The following is a 21,677-nucleotide window of genomic DNA, read 5'->3' as shown; positions in this document are numbered from 1 at the left end:
GCAATTTTTTGTTTTATTTCAAATTTGTAGCCGCTTTTAATTAGATTTTTTACTGTCCAGTTTTTGGTATGTATATATTTTTGTAATTTATGCCCTCTTTGGGGGCTTTTTTGATGGTTCCAAATCTTTCCAAAATTACACACATAAAAAGAGTTGATTTTCTATGGAAATAAGAAGAAGGACTTTAAGTTGAACTAAGGGTAAAAGGTTATACAAAATGTAAATAAATAAATATTACATATTATATTAATTTTTAAATTAAATATTTAAAAAAAGTAAGCATAAGTAATGAGCATCATCATAGTCGTAAAGTTTTATAAGACTCTTATAAATTATTCCTCTACGTTATATTTAAGCAGTAAATATGACTATGAAATACAAAATTTAAAAGTATATACTTACCTATGAAGTTTCTGAAAAAATACCTTTAAATAAAACCATTTCCCGTCTTAACGCTTTAATGTTAAATTTTTATTTTATAAATATTCCTGTCCATTTGCCAAGTCGCTTACACTGAAATGTACATGAAATGCTTACAGATGTATATATATATATATATATATATTTAGAGATATTTTATATATTCTTGTTTGTATAGCATAATAATAGCGATATAAACATAACTATAGAATTTGCGGTTTTAACAATTTTACTTCGTGTGAAAATATACAATTTGCTAAATATATATTAAATGAAATTCCTTTCGCTCTTAATCATGAGATTAATTTACGCATTAAACTGCCTGCATATATAGCATTCGGTTTTTTTGTGTTTTATTAACTGGAATTCATTGGGGTTTTTCTTTTTGGTTTATCAATGTTGATTGTTTATCAAACAAAAAGCCAGAAAGAATATTTGTTAATTGTATTTTAAATATTATTTAATGTGCTTAGTATGTTTAATAAATGATATGTATTTTTGTAATGCGACTTAAGTATTGTTTAAACTCTGGAAAAGGGTTCAGAAGATTTGGGGAGCCATAAAGCGCGGTAACGGAGAACAATTGAGCTTTTGCTAGATTTTTCATTTGCAGCAATTTTACTGAAACACAGCCAGCTGCTAAGCTGAATTATATATGTAATATATTTTATTTCTGCTGAGCATTTGGCGATATTTGAATTCTCTTTGTCAATCTTGACTGTGCTCCACGACTCCTGCTCCCAAACTGTATCTTTACCCCTCCAAACCTCTCTGCTTACCGACTAGTTTTCTATATTCGATTAACCCTGTTGACAACTATAACATTTAGCTTCGTTTCAAATCTGCAATTAAATGTTACTTTGCACGCATACAGTCTCTTACATGACGCCCAAAAATCTGGTTTATACAAGTGTTATAATACATAACCGTCCGCCCTTAAACCCGCTAGAGAAATACAAAAAAATAACCTTGCGATACATTCTATGTACATGTGCCGTAATCGATTTGCGTAAAGTGATATTTTACAGGGACACCATAAGGAACTTAGTCTCTAGAATCAACAGCTCAACATGCACGCTCTCTCAGGGGGGGAATTACGAGGAAGGAAGCCTGGTTGACTTACTAGCTACATCGATTTGATATACGTGTGTGTATGTTGTGATTTCGCGCTGACAATCCTTAGCTAAAAGCAGCCGCAACGAGCCATAAATCAGCGCCAAGTAGCATTTGGCATTGACAAACTCAATCATCATCGCACAGTCTGCACCACTGCCACGGCCGCAGACGACTGCAGCTTTGGCTCCGGTTCCAAGATCAGATCAGACTCCAAATCCAACTCCAACTCCAACTCCATGTCCATGTCCATGCCCAAGTCCGTGTCAACTCCGCGTCTGTGTCAAACATGCGTCAGTGTCTGTGGCAGGCGTGTCATTTGGGTGCTCTGCATCCGCATCGTTCCCATTGCCATTGCCAGTGCCGCTGCCAGGAGCAGAGGCAGGAGTCCATCGAGGTCCTGCCGCCAAGTCCTGGCTGCCGAGGACCCGTACATGCTGTCAATGCTCTCCGCACTCAGGCTTAAATCGGCTGCGGGAGAGGGAGGAGATAGAGAGAGGGGAGAGACTCGTATGTTAATGGGACGGCTTGCTCGCAGCGGAAATTGGCTAAAGCTATTGAGTGAAGTGATTAGCAGCCAGGTTGTGAGGTTCCTGTTTTGGTCAGTCACCAAGCCAATCTTGCCCTTGTGGTGGGTTAAGCGCAGATTAGGGGTCAGTTTTTTGGTCTAAGTGTTAAGAGGAACCTAGATCGGGAGTATTGGCTAGGTGTGATATCTAAAATCAATCTTTCGATAAAGAAAAATATAGAGTCCATATTCTAGTTGTTGTTTTAATATTTGTTACGCTTGGAAAACATATTTTGAACTATATTAATTTCCTAAATGTAGTTATCGTACTATAATATACACTTTATATTGTTAACTCCTATTTATTTATTAAACATCCAAAATTTAATACAAAGTTTCTCAAAAATATGAAGGTCAATATAAATCAATGATAATTTATTAATATAAAAATGTATTTCCTGAATATTAAATGAAAATAAATAACTATCAAATCCAACTATTGTTAAATAATGTATGTATTTTATGCTCAATATTCCTTCCTTTTAGCTTTAACTTCTGTACACATTCAATAAAGGAATACAAAAAAAATAAACCTGAACTGGCAGCTCTTCAACTTTTCGATCCTCTGCAAACCGCGAAAGAATTTATTTGATTGTGGCCAAGTATTTACAAATCATTAAATTGCCATAAAGCCAAGCGGAGCGTGTTTATTGATATACAATTATGCCCTAAGACCCTCGCGGGAGGAAAAAATAAACTTTTACCTGCCGCTGCAGTGCTTGCCCAAAAAAGTATGCTACGCTTTGGCCTCCATCTCTTGGCACTCCTCCACTTCTGTTTTTTTGTGAGTTTTTCTGCTTGGCAAATTAGTGTGAAAATCTGTTAAACATTGACGACGGACTGCGGGGGGAAACTGTGGGACTCTTTTTTTATGGCATTCGCCCTGTCTCAAGTGGCCTGTTAAGCCGGACCCAAACCACGGGGCAAGTGCTTGAAATATGGCCCATAACCCTAATCGGCATGCCGCACACGGCGCTCCACCTCATCCTCTTCCGCCCATTATCCGGTTCACTCTCTTACCTTTTCTTTTTCCAGGATTTTCCATATCCTCGCCGCTGTGCTCCTGGGCCCTGGCCGGATGATGCGATTCCGAGCTTTTCGTTCGCTTCTTGCCTGTGCAACGAGAAATTATTGAATTGCGGTTAAGTTGCGGTGGAAGAGGAGCGGAGTATCTCAGTATCTTTAAGTAACTACCGAAAAGCATTCGCATTCGCACTGGCTCTCGCAAATGCATATTCATAATAAACTTGTCGCTGTTTGTTGCCTTTCAATTTTCCCTTCCATATATTTTTCACTTTGTCTGACCTCAACCGCAGCCTCATCCGGTGGAGTGGCAACTGGAGTCTTGGCCCATTCTCAACCCAGTTAGGGTCTGCCAACGTTCACCTGATCCGTGGCGTTGACGATTTGAAACGGATTTGCATGGCATATGAATTATTTATGTGCCGTTTTTCTCGCCTTATACATTTTCGCCCCGCTTTATATTTCCCAGGATTCCTGCCAGGCCAAGTTGAATATTTCCAGCTCATCTTAAATTTATGCCAAGTGGCTATTAAATTTTGCTTCTTGCACGCTTTGTCTCGGTTACTCTACCCTCTGCTTGTTGGGTCATCTCCCTTTTTTCAAAAAGGTTTCTTAGTTAGTACTTTAAAAAGCTTAGGAGAAATATATATATTTTCCTTACTTTAAAATTGGTTTATATTTTAATTAGTTTTTGTAGTTAAAAGTAAAATTATATAACAAATTTGCATTTAATTTTTGTTTAGGGTCTTACACGAAGGTGAAAGGTACAAATTTTATTTGACTTTGTCTATAATTAATGTGGTTCTTTTGAACTATTGACATAATTTATTTATACAACTCCTAAAATAAAGCATTTTTTGCTTTGATGGCCTAACTTTCAATTCTTTGAGAAAATGCATATAGAATTCATTCAACCTATATAATTCATTTACACTTGGTTTTAAGCTAACCAGAAATATAGTAATTAAAAATATGTGGAAATATTTACAACAATATATTTTATTTACCTTTATGCCTCGCCTCAAAGTTCTCCACATAGTTGACTGCATTCGGCGGTATTCCTATAATCGATCAAAGGCTTTTCATAACCGAACAATTGTGGGTGCTTAGGATCTACTTACTATATAGCTTAATGGTGCCATCGGTATCGCCCAACGAGTTCTTCGCCACACATCGATAAGCCCCGAATTCCGATTGCGACAGGGGATTTATGTGGAGCCTCATCGAATTGCGATAGCCGCCGATTTCGGTAACATTCGCCGAGTATTTGCCACCTGCAATTGGGGTTGGGTTGTGTGTGTGTGTGTGGGGAGGGGGGTTATGATATCCGAGTTAATATTTCATTAAAATAATAAACTAATTAATATTTAATTGAAATTTTGCGTTATTTAATAATTAAATGCATGTCACGCTCACATCGCCGGTAAGTACGGACGGGCAAAAGTTTCAACAATGTTGCTGACAGGCATAAATTTATGCACGAACTCATGTCACACCGGAGGCCAGGCCAGGATACGTGTGGAGGGAGGGGGAGTTCGGGTACTGTTTCTGTTTCGGTTTTTCTGTTGTCAATTAAAATCTGCCAGAAACAAAATTGTAAATTAATTTCATTTCCATTTATGACGGCGGTTGCGAAAGCAGTTATTCGCATCGCTTCTTCGCAGCGTTCACTTCTAAGCCGTCCTCCCACCACCACCAGCAGGCTTTTCTGGGATTTCCCAACGGGCGGGAAACCGCAGGACTGCGGTCCTGTCTGGCTAGTATCTCCGTGTGCGAGTGCCGCGACTAAATCAGCTAATTAACAACTTTTTTGGTGTATGTCTGGGTCTGTCGCGTGGAGTTTTGCACTCAGCGGTCATCAGTTCGTTAGCACATGTAGTCGTGTGATCCGCTGGGAAAGCTGTGAACTTTTCCTCTTAGGGATTGGGGGATAGTGGAGGTACGGGCTTGGAACTCTGACAGCATTTATGACATTTTAAATGTAAGCTGGAAGTTGCTAAATACTCAACATTGACTTAGTTTAACCTAAGAGAGATGTGTGAATGCTCTGTTCTGTCTGCCTATTTTCTTTCTACTAAGTTTCTACTGGAATTTCAAACTAAGCTTTAAGAAAGTTCTTTTAAATTTCAAGTAATCTCACCTGGTGGCACAATCTCTCCACGTTCCCTTGTCCAGTAATTTATAGACTTGGGATATGCCTCAGATTCGCATTCCAATGTAACGCCTTTACCTTCAACAGCGCCAATCAATTGATTTTGTACAGTGATCATCGGTGGAACTGGAAGAGGTTTCAAAGGAAATAATAGTGATTATATTAGTTAACCTTTTATAAGAATGATTAGTGAAGCTCTCTTAGTTTTGTTGGTAAACTTACAGTGTACCACAAGTGTTATCCTTTTGCTCACTGAAGGTGGAACTCCATTGGAAGCTATGCACAAGTAGGCACCCATATGTTGTCTCTTGACATTTGGTATTATTAAATCGGTGCCCTCGACACTAGGAACTGTAAAGAGATAGGTGGATAGAAAAATATAATATAATGATTAATATCAATAAAACAACAATATAGAATGCAAGTTTGTCAAGTTCCAAAAAGGGATTTTCTTAAATCAAATATATTTAGAACTGGTTTACTTATATTTCTATATCAGCTTTAAGTTAAATAGAGGTATTTTATTTTTTTAAACATAAATAAAGTAATAACGCTTGATCCTTAAACTTTCTATCTTTCATGTTTCATTTTATTTACTACAAGCTAACCAGACCGAATATCTTTTTAGGCTAAAGAGTTTCCTCCCGAATAGAATGAAGTCATAACAACAAAAGTATCAACACAACTCCCGGAATGTAATAGCAGTTATTACAATTTTCCAAACTCAGGACTCAATGGTATCCTTTCACAAGGACTTGTTTGCCAGACAACAAATAGAAATAGATGCTGCTGGCCCTTAATTTTTTTTTTGCTCCTGTTTTCATGGACCGGGCGGCACACACATCCTGTTCTGATAGCCAAAAACTGGGCTTTGCATTATACAAATGGCACAGTGTGGCTGGTTTAAGCCGGCAGCGGCGCAGACAACGGTGCGGATGAGTGTGATTGTGTGGCCGGGGGCACCGGAACCGGAAGTTCTGGCTAGTTTGCGCTTGATACTGTTAGGTAGAGCCGCGGTACATAATAATAAGCTGATTTTTCGTTTATTGATTTGGCCTTTCGAACCCGTCCTCCACTGTGACCTGACCCGAGTCGCTTATTCACGGAGCGGCCATTAAACGTAATAGCCACGAAAAACGTGTAATTTGGTTCGAGCCTCGCCATGGCATAAAACTTTACTTCACTTCAGACGATTTCATTCCATTTCAATTCGGTGCAACAACAAACGCGAACCGAAATAATCAAATTTCAAATGAAACAAACTTTTGTCAGAAACCGGGGAGCTTAAAACGACATTTTAACTGGGGAAAATGTAAAACAGAATGAGGAATACTCTTTATATAATAATCTTTATAAATTAACAAGATTTAATCTATTAATTAGTATAGAAGAAAATTCGTAGTAATTATTATTTGTATTGTGTGTATTTAAATTTACAAGAATTTTAATCTTGTATATGGCACAGTTCCTTTCCAATTTTCAATTTAGTCTAGCCCTCTGCCGTGCATTACGAGCACACACGAATGAAAGCGGTGAAAACGGGAAAATTGGGCTGGGAAAATTTTGCTAACCGGGAAGCAGACTTGTTTGGCAACGACTGCATTGGGTGGCAGACATTTAAGCCCCAGTGAAAAGGTCATTTTACCAGCTTTATTTTTGTTTCTTTATTTTCATTCTGATTTTTTTCCCATCCTCTCATTTAAGCGTATGAGTTCTTTTTCTGTTTTCATGTTTTTGGGTTTTTTTCGTGGTCTTTTTACTGGAGTGCCTTTGATTTCCGTTTTTATTTGGCTTTTCATCCTTCGTGTCGACTGTGATGAGGATTTTTTTGTATAATATATAATATATTAGGCAGTGCATTAACATACACTGAGGGATTACTGGGATGTTTTAGAAGGATTTATATGAAAAGTTTAACTATAAAACTAAGAGAAAGCAATATTATACTTATTTCACTAAAAAAATTGTTTAATATTATTCTATTGGATCATATTATATATTTAATCAGAGCATTGATTAGGGGACAAAAAGATGAGGCCAGAAAACTAAGTCAAAACTAGTATTTTCATAGATCCATAGATGCTTATTTTATTTTAGTTAATTAACTAATTAGTTTTCTAAACACGATATTATATTTTTACTATCCTTGATGCAGAACGAATGCAAAACGAATAACTTTAATTAAAAACGAACACTCACTCCTGTGCTGGCAAACCAAATTGAAAACTTGCAATTTCCCAACTCCACTCAACTACCGGACACTTCAAGGCCAATTAGCAAATCTGGCTTGGACCACCCACTGGCACCCACAACGCACCCACCACTTGGCCACCACCACTACCACTGGCTCCACTTCCCACCGATCGCTCCCTAACCGTTTGCTAATTCTGTCAGTCAGAGACGTCATCATCATCATCATCATCATCAACAGTCAAATAGCAGCAGCAGCTGGTGAAATTCTCTCATGCTGGCCACACTGCAGCAGGTGCTCTGGCCACACCCACACCCATCAACCATCGAGAACCAACCCTCAGCTAGGTGGTGCTCCTAGTCCTCGATAGCCATGGGACTCGTACCCGGAGCCGTCCTGTGGGCATAAATGCTGAGGGCCAACTCGGTTGCCGCTGCCTTTTTGTGTAAAAGTACTCGAAAATGTTGGATGGAAAGCCTCATGCAGGCGGCAGAGTCCACAACAACAAGAACACAAGCAAAGGCACTCACAAATCAGAGCGGAGTGGTGGCTAAAAGGGCATGGCTTTTCCAGGATATCGTACAGTTGTACTGAAAGAAAATCGCAAACGAAAAATGCCATAGGAAATATCAACTGATTATTGGTCGATTAATAAGATGTTCTAGAATTGTGAGGATCCTTAAATGAATATATTCCTACAAACCGGACTAAGATGCTTGTATGTAAAAGGGGTTTTTTGTTTCAAAGTTTGTATATTCAGGGAGTTTTATCAAAAGTAATTGAATATATACAGACAAACGCAATTGGATTGTATTCATTATATTATTATTATTTTAATTAAAATAAAATAAGAGCACGCGAAAGTTTAAAGATTGTTTTCCCCTTTTAAAGAGCAGCGAAAAATAAATAAAGCAACGACAATAATCAACTTACGATTTGTGTACATATTTCCTATTATAATACCTTATGTTCTTCCTAAAGAATTTATTGTTAAATAATTTGTGAATTAAAGCCTGACTTTTAAATATAAACATAATACAATCTTGCTTACTTTTATGTTTATATAAATACATTATTTTTATAGAATCGGATCATTATTTTCTTATCGTTGTTTAAGCGAAATTTTAATAAAAAAACAGTAAATATTGTGTTTAATTTTTATGCAAAACATTAATATAAATAAATGTAAGCTAAACCGAAAATAACATTATATAAGCACTAAAATCCTGCTCTTTGAAGCTAATATTTAAATTCCCCATATGCAAGTGCACCTATATTTGTATTTTTTGAGCAGTGTGTGAACTCGTGAAACCCAAATTCGAATCCGTGGGCTTACCTTCCTCGCCGCTGGCCAGCTCGATGGGCACTCCACTTTCACGTCGCCATGTAATTGTCGGCTCTGGTGAACCGGTAGCAGCGCATTTGAGCGTCACGTTACTGCCTTCGCGAACGACCATGTCCGTGCTTGTAGGATAATCTAGGATATCCGGCGGTACTGCAGCCGGGCAACAGAGTCAGCAGGAACAACAGCCAACAGCCATCGGGTTGCCATCGAGGTCGCCGGCAGTCGTCGTCGCCATTGTTGTTGTTGTTGGTAGATAATGTTTATAACAAACATTTAAAAAATATTGCATTCCACATGTAAAGAGAAAGAGAAAGAGAGAGAAAGAATGGGAATGAGAAGGTGTACGTACTGCCATGGCAATCGTTTTAAATAATTTAAAATTTGTAATTTTTCATTTAAATAATTTGCTCGGAGTGTGCATATGGCGCCCTTGGGTGGCCAGTGATTCATTTTGCTACCGCAATCACCCAAAGAAATTCCCGCCTGCATTTCGGTCACACTCTGGCACAGGGAAACAGAGGGAGTCTCGTCCTTGCATGTGCTTTTGTTTAAAGGACAAACTTTTCACATGTCCTGAAACACACAAATTATTACCATGGCGGGACACCCACGACCGAAACCTATGAACCGTGAAAACGTAATAATGCCAGGCGAGCTCTAAGGGGGAATGGTTTTTCGGTCTCCACTGGACTCTCTGGGTTGTATGCATATATCCCACAATTATGTGGTCGGTAAATGACCAAAAAATGTGCTGGTGTTGACAAACAGCTTGTTAAGCCCCGGAGAGCGAGTGAGTGAGTCAGTGTCTGTGTGCTGGCCACCGGCCACCGTCCAGTGGCCACTGGATGGTCATTAAGTGGCCAAGGTTAGCCGGGAAAGAGGGAAAACTCTACTCCATTGGTGGTGGGTCTGGATATGGCATTTGGGGAATCAGGGAATCCATTCCTAACTGCTCAGGCACCATAGCTTTAACCGTAGATAATAACAACATCTAATCTGACATACTTGATTGTCATCTAACCGATTTTTTATACGAGCATCCAAACAATTCAATTGTCATGTCACTTGGCGTTTTGTTAAATCATTATAAAAACACACAGCGAAATTGTGTGCAAAAATCTGAATTGAGAACTTTGCATATGAATATCTCATCAGCTTAAATGTCGGGAATGCCGGACAAATCCGGGTGTATGGGAGTCGTCCTGCCATCGCACATATCCTGCCTGCGTGTACGTGGGGGGTTTTTTCGAGTGCGGGCTTTGGGAGCACTGGAAGCCCGAAAAGGTGAAAGCGGTGCCGCTTCCTCTCCGGTTTGTCGTCGGACTATTTAACTGCACTCGGTCACGAAAATCATCATCGCCGACCAACGTCCACAGCCCGCAGTCCACCCACCTCCGTTTTTGGACTCCAACTCGAACGTTTCCCGTGGACGACTTTCGCCATCACCCCGCGATTTTTGCTGGCGAGAAACAGTGGTGTTAAGTGAAAAATAGTCACAGCAAAATACTGTATATATATTCTTTAAGGAGTACTTTACAACTTCAGTAGGAAATTAAGAGACAAATCCTAACGTCCTTGAAAGAAACATATGTTTAAAGAACATCTTCTTTATAAACAGTATTTTCTGTAAAGAGTTTTAAAGTTCTATTAGGAAATGGAAAAACAAATCCCAACATCATTTCTATAGGCATTTCTTTAAGAAACTTTTTAAAAATCTTAGAACATTTTAAAGTAATCAATCAGATCTCCTATTTAATTATACAAATTGCTTTCAGTCCACTGTCCACTGGCCCGCTGATTATCCAGTGCAAATACACACAGTTGATTATACTTTTTCGTGTTTGCCAGCGAATGCCGACTGCCGACTGCAATGGTGGCTAAAATATTTAGCGCGTTGATTTAGATTTGCCAGCGAAAGGTATTTAGCCAGTTGAAGTGGCACAGGGATGGCGATGGCGATGGCGTTGGCCATGGGGACTAGGATGTAGGATGGGACATAAAAACACCGGGCATGGGCACGGGCACAACGAACCGCAAATGGACAACCCAAATGTGCCCGGTGACCACTTCCTAGGCCAGTGGGCATTTCTTATGCCGCCTCTCGTTCGCTGGTTGCCTCGTTGACTGGCCTGCGCGTTGCCAGTTTTAATTCAAAATCAACAATTTCTGCGGTTCAGCGGACGGTTAAACATGTTTAAGCACTCGCAAAATGGAAAGTCGCCCATGGCGAACTCCATTTTGCAGAGCCTCCGCTGCGGGGTCTCCTCTGGTGTTAGTGAGTCGGTATTAAATAAGCCACCGTGCTCCCAAAACTGATCCCCTTGTAGCGTACCGTATACTACTCCTGACTATGCTATTCTCATTTTCCGCCCAAGCACAGCTCGATTCATTTCCTTTTTGTGCATTTCATTTTCCAGTTGTTGTTTTTTAATAATTTTTGTTCCATAAAATGCGGTTCGAACAATGGCTGAGCCTGGCCTGGCAACGAGGCGTATGATTGTTTGACAGCCGAAACGTAAAGGGCAGAATAATAATATCCACTTACCGACTACGTCCAGGTAACCCATTTGGCTCTTCATTGGATCCGTGTTGATTTGGCACATGTACCTGGAATATTAACCATAATTATAAGGGATCTAAGGAATATATTAATCTATAGCTTACCAGCCTTTGTCCGACTCCTTGATGTCCCTGATACGCATTGTCCAAGTCTTGTGCTCGGAATTGGCGATGCCAATTCGCTGGTTTTTGGTTATAACATGATTTTGTATCGTTAGGATCGTCTGGGTGTCGACTCGAAGCCACGCCACCTGGGAATTAAATAATTAATTGTAATTATTTAGAATTTCTAATTGAATTTATTAAAGAGAGATAATTGAGATGACTTTTAGTATGATGTGTTTAAAACAAAGTTATACATAAGTAAGTATAGATTTTAATCTATTAAAAAAGGTGTAAAATGAATGTACTAGCAGTGTTCATTTGTTTAGATTTGTATACCCTTGCAGGGTATTATAATCTTAATCAAACGCTTGCATTGACGCCCTTATTAAGTAAACAAATTCTTGATCAGCATTAACAGCTCCCTTCCTCTCTCGCTGCCTCGCTCTCTCTTACTCTCCCTGCCTCTTTTTATCCGGTAGGCTTAACTCCCACTGTGCATCTCCAGAGCTTACTCTTTCTCTGCATGTTTCTCTGCCTATCTCTTACTCTCTCGCTCTCACTTTCTCTGTTCTCTTGGCTCGGGAACTATAAATAGAGGCACCTATGGCGCCGCGACCTCAGTATGTGCGTGGCCTTCCCAGTGTAAAGATCGATAGTGATCGTGGCAGTGATATGATGATTATCCTTGTACCTGAGAAATATCATCTGGCCAATGGAATACAACTGGATAAGCAGGAAGAGGTATTCGATACCCAGCTTAAAGTCATCAAGATTATAAGCCTACACCGGAAGAATGTAAGCAATGACGTGTCCTCCACTGGGGTAAGCCATAATCATGACAATTATATCATACATATATTTTATTATTATATCATATAGATGATAGTTTATTATATTATTATATCATATAGATTCAAGTTTGCTCGTTATGCATTTATTTTTCAATTAATTACTTAATTTTAATTCAAAGTGATTCAGCAATTTGTTTTGATGATATCCACAAACGTATACTCAAAGTTAAAAGCCAAAATTAATAATAAATTGACTTTGGTTCCAACTTTTGCTAAATTACTATAGGTAGTACAGGGTAATATAATTTCGCTTAAAAGTTTGCAACGCAGTGAAGGAATCATTTCCGACCTTAAAAAGTAATTATATTCTTGATCAGCATCAACAGCCGATACGATTTTGCCATGTCCGTCTGTCCGTTCCTCTGTCCGTTCCTCTGTCCGTTCCTCTGTCCGTTCCTCTGTCCGTTCCTCTGTCCGTTCCTCTGTCCGTTTCTGCGCAAACTAGGCTCTTATTTTTGTTTACTTTTCCAATTAAAGATATTTGCATATAATTTGAGATATAGACACTTTATATTATTCTAGAATTTGGTTTTTCATTTTATAAAAATCGGTTTATTATATCATATAGCTGTCATACAGACGATCGTTAGATATAGAGGAAAACATAGAACTGTGAAACTGTAACTGTAGAACCGCAAATATGTTTTTTTCACATAAATATATATAATTTATTTTGTTTTAATTCCTATTCATCAAATTACAATCTGCAAGGGTATAACAACTTTGACGTTATTATTAGTATTCCCTTTTCAGTGTAATTGAAGTTCGGTTTCTAGGACATAATTGATATTTAAATAGTAAACAGTTACTGGCTGTAATCACATTCCTGGGTTATCCTTATCTGGCATGCCAGAATCCCTTAAAGCCGCGTGTCAGTTGTGAATCACGGCGCCAAATTGAACATAACTAGCATGCAAAGCTGTTCAATTATACACAAAAAATCTATTCCCCGAACTGTTTAAGAATTTTCCACCACACACCCACACACACACCCATGGTGTAATTGTACAATTACCCTGGTAAATTATTATGCGATAAAGCACGCAGCTTGTAAGCTAAAAAGCTGAAAGTATTCTCTAAATGGAGGGGAAAGGGCCAAGAGGGCCAACCCTTTTGGCTCAGTGGCTTGCATGTGAACCTGGCGACATGTCAACACGTGAAGCTATTTGACTTATTTGTGAAACCGCATATTCCCGTGTGCGCATTAATGAATTAAATACGGGCTAATTTCCAGTCGTCTGAATCGGAAGGCTAATGAATTATTTTCGGTAATATTGAATTTGGGTTTTGTTTTGGGGCGGGGCCGGGGGTCCCCGGCCTGCTGTCAGCATAAAGTAAGTAATTACACCCAAGTGCCTGCTCAATTATCTTTGAGCGGAACATCGCTTAATTGTGCATGGCACTGACTGCGGGGTGGCTTTACGACCACCTCCGGCTCCTGCTCTCAGCTCCATCCTCCATCCCCTATCAAAGTGCTCACAATGGCCGGATGCCAGACCCGGCGGAGGGCGAGGACAAAGCTTTGCACTTCAATGGAGATCTACACTTTCTGTTACCTGTTCTGCGGATTCAGATACATTTGCTCCCCCGCAACGAGACAAACAAATGCAAATGCAAACACAAACCAAACAAGAAATAAATTTAAAAGAGAAGGTAACGACTTTTAGGTACTTGGTACTTGTTTAAAATAAGAGCTAAAATTTGAATGGATTCAAATTGCGTACAAATAACAATTAACAAATAAACTTAATTTTATTTAAATATAATATATAAAAACCATCCAGTTTCTAATAGACTTCAAAAGCATATACCTTTTCCTGTATGAATATAATAATAACCCTAGCATAAACACAGACACTGGGGGAAAGGACTCCACTCCACTCCACTCCATTGCAGTCCTCAGTTCGCTTAACACGTCCTCATTCATATTTCAATTACTTTTTATGTGATTTTCGCTTTTGTCATCCGGTAAGCCCGGCCTATCCCTATTTATGTTTTTATTTTCACTTTCATTCCCACTGCCATTCAACTCTTGTTGCCCGCTTTTTGGGTGTCGAGATTTGGTCTTTGAGATTGCCCGACCGGGACAGGGTTCCCCTCTGGCAGGGGGGATGATGATGATGATGATGATGATGGTGATGGTGAAATGTTAATGAATATTAATGCGCCCCGGGTTTCGGTTTTGTGGCTGCTTATTGAGTGTGTAATCGAGCGGGCTTTTGGAACAGGAGCAGGAGACGGAGCCAGAGCCCGGAACAGCTGCCGAGCTGATTTGCTGATTCGACTATCATCGGATTTGTGGCGCGGTGCGGACTCACCTTATACGGTCCGAGGTCCTGGACGACGCACGTTAGGAAGGCATCACGTCCCACGGGCGCTGTCATATTCACAATTGGAGAACTAAATTTGGGATCAACTGTAATAAAGTCAAGGGATATCCGGTCAGAGTGGTTATGCTTAATGACAGTATAATTGGAATATAATGGAAATCGTGGTGGCTTAAATAAATAGATAATTATGAGGCATATAATTTAACAACTGAATATTTATGTATTTATTATAATTGGGACTTACCTATTACTTCGGCTGGCACCTCAACCCTCTGAAGATGGCATTGCCGGCTCATCAGGATAATAACCAAAGCAATCGTTATTGTAGAGCTCAGAGTACTGGCCAGACTGTGGCTTTGAGAGGATTTTGTAATCATTTTGAAAGTGTATTTTTTAGAGTTTCTTATCGAGTTGGTTTTTTAATACACGAAACCATTGAGTTGTCTTCTTTGCGGATGAGCTGTTACTGTGGATTAACTGCTGTTCAGTTGTAATGGTTACTAGAGCAGGGAAAGACCAGCAAAACTTGTGCCTTCAGGAAACTCCCTCACGAACCCCTAACCTCTCGAAAATATGGGCATAACCGCGCCTCGTAATTGGCAGTCATTAGCGCGCCTCTAATGGCAACAACTTCTGGCCATTGCTGTTGCTGTTGCTGTTGCTGTTGCTATTGCTGTTTATGCGTGCAAACAGGCAACTGGGCAAAAGTTCAACAAAAAGTACTTGAAAACAGAATCAAAACTACGAAACAATGGCAAACAATAATCGCGATGCCGGTCGAAAATACGCCAAATTAAAAAGTTTCAAGTTTAAAGCGGGGCGGAGTGGAGTCCGGGCAATCCGGATGTTCCACGGCCTCAGCATATTTCTTCCGCCAGTTATGGCCATTAGCTCTTGGCTCTTATTTTGCGTGTCCTGGCTGTGTAAATTGTGCAGGCGAACAGCTGGCAGGAATTAACTGCCGACCTGCAACAACTATCTCTTTTGGGCAAGGTGTTGCATGCGCTTCCGCCAGCCCATTTTATTTCATTTCATTTCATTTCATTCGGTTTTGTTTCATTTCTGGCATTTAAGGGCGGCCCGAGGGTAGAAACTGTTTACGGACCGGAAATGAAATGTTTCGTTGGCTGCCGCATCGTGTGTGGACTCGTAAATAAAGCATCAAATCGTGCATCGTTACGGGTCCCTCTTTCTCTCACTGACGGCATCCAAATAGTTGCGCTTTATGCCAAAAGTTAAGTTGGCCCTGGGTTCTTTATTTGGCCAGGCTAAGTGACATGTGCGACACAGGTTATGGGGGGCACTGCAGTTGTAATCAGACTTTGGGGAGAGGTTCATATTAAATCACCTAAGGTTTGGTACTCAAATGGGTATAAAATTAGTGACGGCGCAAAGTGGTTGACATTCACAGGGAACTTGACTTTAATTTTTAAGGTACTTAAATGTCTCAAGGATGCATTTGTAGACAGTATTGTATTATATTTTGCTGAATTGAAACCTAAATTTATTTATCATTAAATTATCACCTTGACATAATGCATGAGTGAAGAAATAATTTCTTTACTCTGTACATTAATTTGTCAAACTCTTGTAATTATTGCTATCAATCAACAAATTAAACAAGTCAAAAATAATGTTCAAAAATAACTATTTAATAATCATAATAATGATATTATGGACCACATTTACTTCCAATTATCAATTTATGTACTTCAATATTTATAATAAGCAAATATTTTGAAGCATTTTGCTTATAAAATCTATTCCTCGTATGTATATATTTTTCGTCTGTTAATAGTTAAATAAATGGAAATATTTCAATTTTATTCATATTTTTTACTTCTAATACCAATTGAATATTTTTCTTAACTAGTACTGAATAGAATTTCCCCGAATAAAAACGAATGCAAGTCAATCAATCTTCTACAAAATCATAGGAAGAGTCGACCAAGGCATATTTCAGCTGTATCTTTGACTGCAGACCGAGGCCTGTGTCAACTGAAAACCGAAATGAAAAACTACGTCAACTTCATTTGAAATAGGGGTACGTACCAATCACATATCAATGTAAGCTTAAAGTTTGTAGTCCGCCCCTACGATTGGAAAACCTTGATTAACTGTCCAGCTGACTTTCGGCCCTGACTCCTGTGACATGCAAAGGGGTTACGGTTGGGAAATATTAAAAGTCTACTTTCTGGCGCCCACAAACTGACAGGAACAATTTTAAAATGACATTTCATTAAAATTCTTTTCTCTTCCCTTTTTGAGTTGTTGTTGGGCCTATTGATTTTTTTTGTTTTGTATAATTTAGCGCAATTGAAAGGAAAGTTGCCGGCATATGTGTTGTGTGTCCTTTTGTCAGTCTGACACAGACACACACACACATACACATTGAAATCCACATTGCATGCCCGGAAAAGTAGACTACAAAAGACAGCAGGCAAACGACAGGACTGCAAATGGTTACGGGGAGGGGTAGGCACTAAAAATGTCTAGCAAATGGGCATGGCAATATTATTAATAATTTAGAGCATGCGGGCCACGTCAGGAGCCGTAGACAGGGACAGAGCCATGACCAGGTGATGGGCTATGGGATGGGCTTCCACCCCTCCCAGACCTTTTGGTATGACCACAAAATCCGAAGCCATATCGTGGCGAGTGCACCGAGAGTCCCTGTTTGCATAGCTAATTGTGGCGGTTTCTTTGTAGTTAGTATTGAATATGATCGAGAGACCAGTAATCTGTTTTATTCATATTTATAGTTAGCATAAACTTGGAGTAAAGTTTTGTTTTTGTTGTAACAAAGTATTTAAGCGAGATAATTGTGAGTTTTGTTTTTTATAAATCAAAATACACTGCACAATTGGAAAGTTTTTAAACTTGAATATAAAATAAAAAAAAGTTTGCATACCCTTGCTGAATTATAAATCGATCACAAAGAAGCCAAAAAGGCATTCATTTAAATGATGTGCTAGGTTTTATAGGGCTAACAAATCGGCCTTGTGCATTTAAAATTAATTAAAATATATGTATTAATTATTATATTCAAATATAAAAATAGCTTATAGTTATTATAATAATTTAACAAATTATTTTGCAAAGAAAACATTTTCCTACTTGGGTTAAATAGTAAACCTCCATTCATAGCATGAATCATTTTAGTAAGCTAATATTTTACATGTTTTAAATATTTTTCATTGAAAATTCTGTTATAAATATATTTTCACTGCTTAAAATATAAAATTATTTACTTTTATCAAAATAAAACAGAATGTTCTTTAGAATTTAACAGAAATGCCTAAATGTGGATTCTGCCTCTGCATTAGCTTGTCTGCCCATTGTAAGCCTTATATCTTCGGTTCCAAACTGACAAAGTCTCTCTTCAGTCGTGTTATTTCAAGTGCGGTCTCTACAAAAATATATTTATGGCACATAATAAGAGCTACTCATGGCAGCTTTGTGGCGGCCCTGTCGTATATTATTTTTATGGTTTCGGACATGCAAAGTTGCCTACCATCCCGCTCTCCAATTTGTATAATCAGCTGCTAAATTATGTGCAAAATGTCAGCACCCCTTCGCCCGCAAATTTTTCTGGCATTCTGCTCGGTGTGCCTTATGAGATGGTTTCTTTAAAGAATCTTGATACTAACGCTATAACCAGCGACAATAATGAGCTAAATATTCTGACCGCACTTTGTGGGGGCCCCGGGAAACTTGGTCAAGTTTCAATTTCCAACACAAACATTAATTAACACGTGATATATTTCGCTGCTATCGCGATGCGACTTCGACATTTTTCAAAATAAGTCTCAGTCCGGCTTTTTGTTTTTATTTTTAGCTGCTTTTTTTTAATCCAAGGGAGCCAAGGGCTCTAAGCCAGTTAACTGACCCTGCATAAAATTTGCATAACTCAGGCGGCTCTGTTGGCGGCGCCTTCAAGTATGCAAAGTTTTGCTCGAATTTTCAGCATTTTCCTCTCCGCTCACTTTCCAGCACGGAAGTTGATTATTATCGCTTGTTATTAACAACAGCAACAACAAGAGCAGTGCCCGGAGGGCCCTCTCACATGTTGGCCATTATGTCAAGCTGACGAGGAGCCCGAGAACCATTACAATATCGCCTTGGAGTCGGAGACCTGGTTCCTCCTCCACAGAAATCGAGCCTTGGCAATTTGCATTCAAAATGCAAGCTGCAGAGGGTGTGAACCATTGTTTTGATTTCTGATTTGTGAATGGGCTTAGGGATGTTACTCCTCCTGGAAGAGTGAGTGTGTACCCGTAACTGTTGGCTTTTCAATCTGTTTTAGTCAACATGTTTTCATTTCCCTAATATATATCTCTGCACCTGCCCCTACTCCCCTTTCGATAAGCTGCAAATTCGGTTTTAGGACCAACTGAAATCACAATCCGGTAGATAAAATCAGAAACCGATCAGAAATTTGTATGTAAAATGCAAATGTTAGAGAAATTACATAAATCGAAAACAGGCGAATGCCGGGGGAATCCCCTGGGTGTGTGGGGGGAATCTATTATTTCCGGGGACTAACCCGAAATCGCAACATATTTGCAACAAATGGGCAACATCGGACAGACAATAGATTTGCATTTACATGTCTGCGTGTGTTTGGCCTGCGCTTTATGGATATCAATGAACTTTAAATTACAGCCGCCAGCCGTGAAACATAAAATATGCAATTGTCGGCGGCCTAAAAACCTGCAGCTAGGACAATCCACATCGACTGGACACACAGTGGCAATAAACAGCGTCGAGTGCCAGACCAGACACATTTGTAGGCAAATTTTTTAAGGACACACCACACACACACACACACACATCAGGACCACGCAGTGCAGCCGGCAAGTAGGCATTGTTGTCCTGCGACAATTGAGGGTGGCTCGCTACGATTGTTTTTGCCTCGTAAATAACTTGGGGTTTTTGTTTTTTTTTTTTTACTTTAAATATAATTACAATAAACACGCAGCTGACGGCAAATGTCGCCAAAGTCGAGGCAAAATTGCCAACAAGCGGCTAAGAAACTAGACACGCGACAGGGTTCAACTTGTTGTGTTGATTTGACCAGAAATTCGCTACGATCTTAGGTATTTTTGAATTCATGCCGGTATTAAAATCAAAAAGAGTTTCATAATAAGATTTTAAGGGATTCTTCCTCTTAGGTTTTGTCTATATTAACTATATTTTTGGCTCTGATCGGCTAAAATGATTGTGGCTTATATGTTGTCAAAGAAAAGATTTAAAATTACATATATTAGAAGATTTTATAGAACTTGATCTTTTATAGAGGAAGGTTTAATTGAAACCTTATCTTTTTTAAACTTTAACTTATTTTTCTAACTAAAGATTAGACTGAAAAGATCACTGTGTAAAGTGGGAGCTACCTTTAATTAACTTGTTTTCTAACTAAATCGCTAAAAGGACCAAACATCATTACAACCTTGATTCTGTTAATTAGGTTCTAAGCAGGTTCAGTTATGCCCATTTAATACATTTTAGTTTAAAATATTGAAGCTTCTATTTAAAAACCTATTTAATCAAAATGTTCCTTATAATATTAAATTGTTTGAGGAAAACAGTAACCAACTCTTAAGGAAGAAATCCGCTTAGCACGCTTCACTTATATATTATTAGTATTAGCATCATTTTAATTCACTTGCAGCACGAATGCAACACTTGGCGGCAAAAGCACTCGCGACTAGGCTTAGCAAATTGAATTCAGTATTTTGTGGCAGGATCGGCAGGACGACACAACCGCACGAAACGAGGGCTGACGAAGGACTGAGGTCTGAGAACCGAGGCCTTCGATGGCTGGAGCCCCTCACCAGCTGGGGGCACGAATAAATACGACAAACGAGCTCAGCCGAAGATGCTCTTTGGGGGCGAATCATCATCGTTTTTGGGGTGAGTGTGTAGTAGTGTACTTGTATGTGTGTGTGTGTGGGTGGCTCTTTTTCGTGGTGTCAATGGGTGGCCAAGGAGGCGGGTGGGCGGCGGGCAGCTGCGTCGCGAACGAATCAGACAACTGTGATTTTTGTTGTTGCCGGGCCACATTTTATTTTGCTTTTTGTTGGCGGGCGCTTTTCACTTTGTTGTGCTTCTTTTTTTCTAAGCTGCGTGTGTGTGTCGCAGTGTGTGTGTGTTGCCCAATGGGGGGTGTGCAGTGGAAAACTCACCACGATTGAAGAGCTCTCTTCACCGGTTGAAAGGCCGGTTGAAAGCAAGCTCTGACGGTTGAAGCTCGGGGAAATCCTCTCTGTATACTTTTGGGCTCGTGGAACTTGTTTCCTGATTTTATGAATGAATTCTGTGACGTAGCAAAGGGTTGACTCCGCCGCCGGAAAGGGGACGATAGTTGTTGGGTGCGTGCGATGGATAAATGGATTGTCATTGGTCATGGCATTGGACTCCGGAAAACAGGGTTTATTGTACGCTTTTATTTAGATGTGGGGCCATTGAAAAGGTATTAAAAACATAATAAATATATTGCAAATCTAATGGTTAAACAAATATTATTACAAATTTATTACAAGCGTAAAGCTGGAAATATAAATTATATTGGTCAATAAACAACATGAATATAAAGTTTGTCCATTTAATGGCTGATATTTACTCAAATTTATATGAAAACCAAAGCATTGTAATTGCTTCATTTTTATAAATAAATAATTAGTTAATTTATTGATTTCAAACAGTAATTTGGTTATATTATTGTGCCTTGTAACACCTTTAGTCTTGTGTTCAATTAATTCTTTAGAAACAGATATATTAATTACACTTAATCAGCAAGGAGCAACCCATGAATAAAGTGCCAAGAAAATAGTTTTTTCACTTTTAATTAATAGTTGAAACGAATACATACTTTTTAAGAAGTTTATTTACTTGTTTTATTTACTTTATTTACAACACGTTAATTCTGACATTTTATTTATATAAAATTTATTATTCAACAATAATTTATTTTCTAATGGTGGCATGTATCATTAAATTTTGATAGGTAACAACATG

At 38.9% G+C, this 21,677-nt stretch overlaps 1 protein-coding gene across 4 annotated transcripts; it reads right to left on the bottom strand.

Annotated features, from left to right (window-relative positions):
- Positions 1-449: 449 nt before the first annotated feature.
- DIP-eta (Dpr-interacting protein eta) lies at positions 450-20,499 on the bottom strand. 4 transcript variants are annotated; one of them, XM_086837234.1, is made up of 12 exons: positions 20,257-20,499; positions 14,902-15,134; positions 14,646-14,743; positions 11,477-11,622; positions 11,358-11,419; positions 8,804-8,962; positions 5,499-5,627; positions 5,265-5,402; positions 4,246-4,398; positions 4,132-4,185; positions 3,122-3,214; positions 450-2,004 (listed from the first exon to the last, which is right to left on the bottom strand). In XM_086837234.1, the coding sequence occupies exons 2-12, from the start codon at positions 15,032-15,034 to the stop codon at positions 1,817-1,819; spliced, it is 1,353 nt and encodes a 450-aa protein (XP_086693360.1). In that variant the 5' UTR covers positions 15,035-15,134; positions 20,257-20,499; the 3' UTR covers positions 450-1,816. The 4 variants fall into 4 exon arrangements, with proteins under 4 accessions (XP_086693360.1, XP_086693362.1, XP_086693361.1 ...); XM_086837236.1 differs by having other exon boundaries at positions 14,902-15,137; positions 20,257-20,452; XM_086837235.1 differs by having other exon boundaries at positions 14,902-15,123; positions 20,257-20,452.
- Positions 20,500-21,677: the final 1,178 nt, after the last annotated feature.

Source organism: Drosophila serrata, unplaced genomic scaffold (assembly GCF_035046125.1).
Source record: "Drosophila serrata isolate PLE 108 unplaced genomic scaffold, ASM3504612v1 contig_302, whole genome shotgun sequence".
NCBI classification, from domain to species: domain Eukaryota; kingdom Metazoa; phylum Arthropoda; class Insecta; order Diptera; family Drosophilidae; genus Drosophila; species Drosophila serrata.
The sequence above is the reverse complement of the archived record's forward strand: the minus strand, read 5'-3'. Positions and strand labels throughout refer to the sequence as shown.

What these genes read in the sequence shown, in the direction of transcription:
- DIP-eta (XM_086837234.1), bottom strand. Translation starts at nt 15,034, where the DNA reads ATGATTACAAAATCCTCTCAAAGCCACAGTCTGGCCAGTACTCTGAGC. An exon ending in GGGTTACCTGGACGTAGTCG is followed by an intron (nt 8,963 to 11,357) that starts GTAAGTGGATAT and finishes GCCCGGCTGCAG; the next exon opens with TACCGCCGGATATCCTAGAT. An exon ending in TGGCACCATTAAGCTATATA is followed by an intron (nt 4,186 to 4,245) that starts GTAAGTAGATCC and finishes GATCGATTATAG; the next exon opens with GAATACCGCCGAATGCAGTC.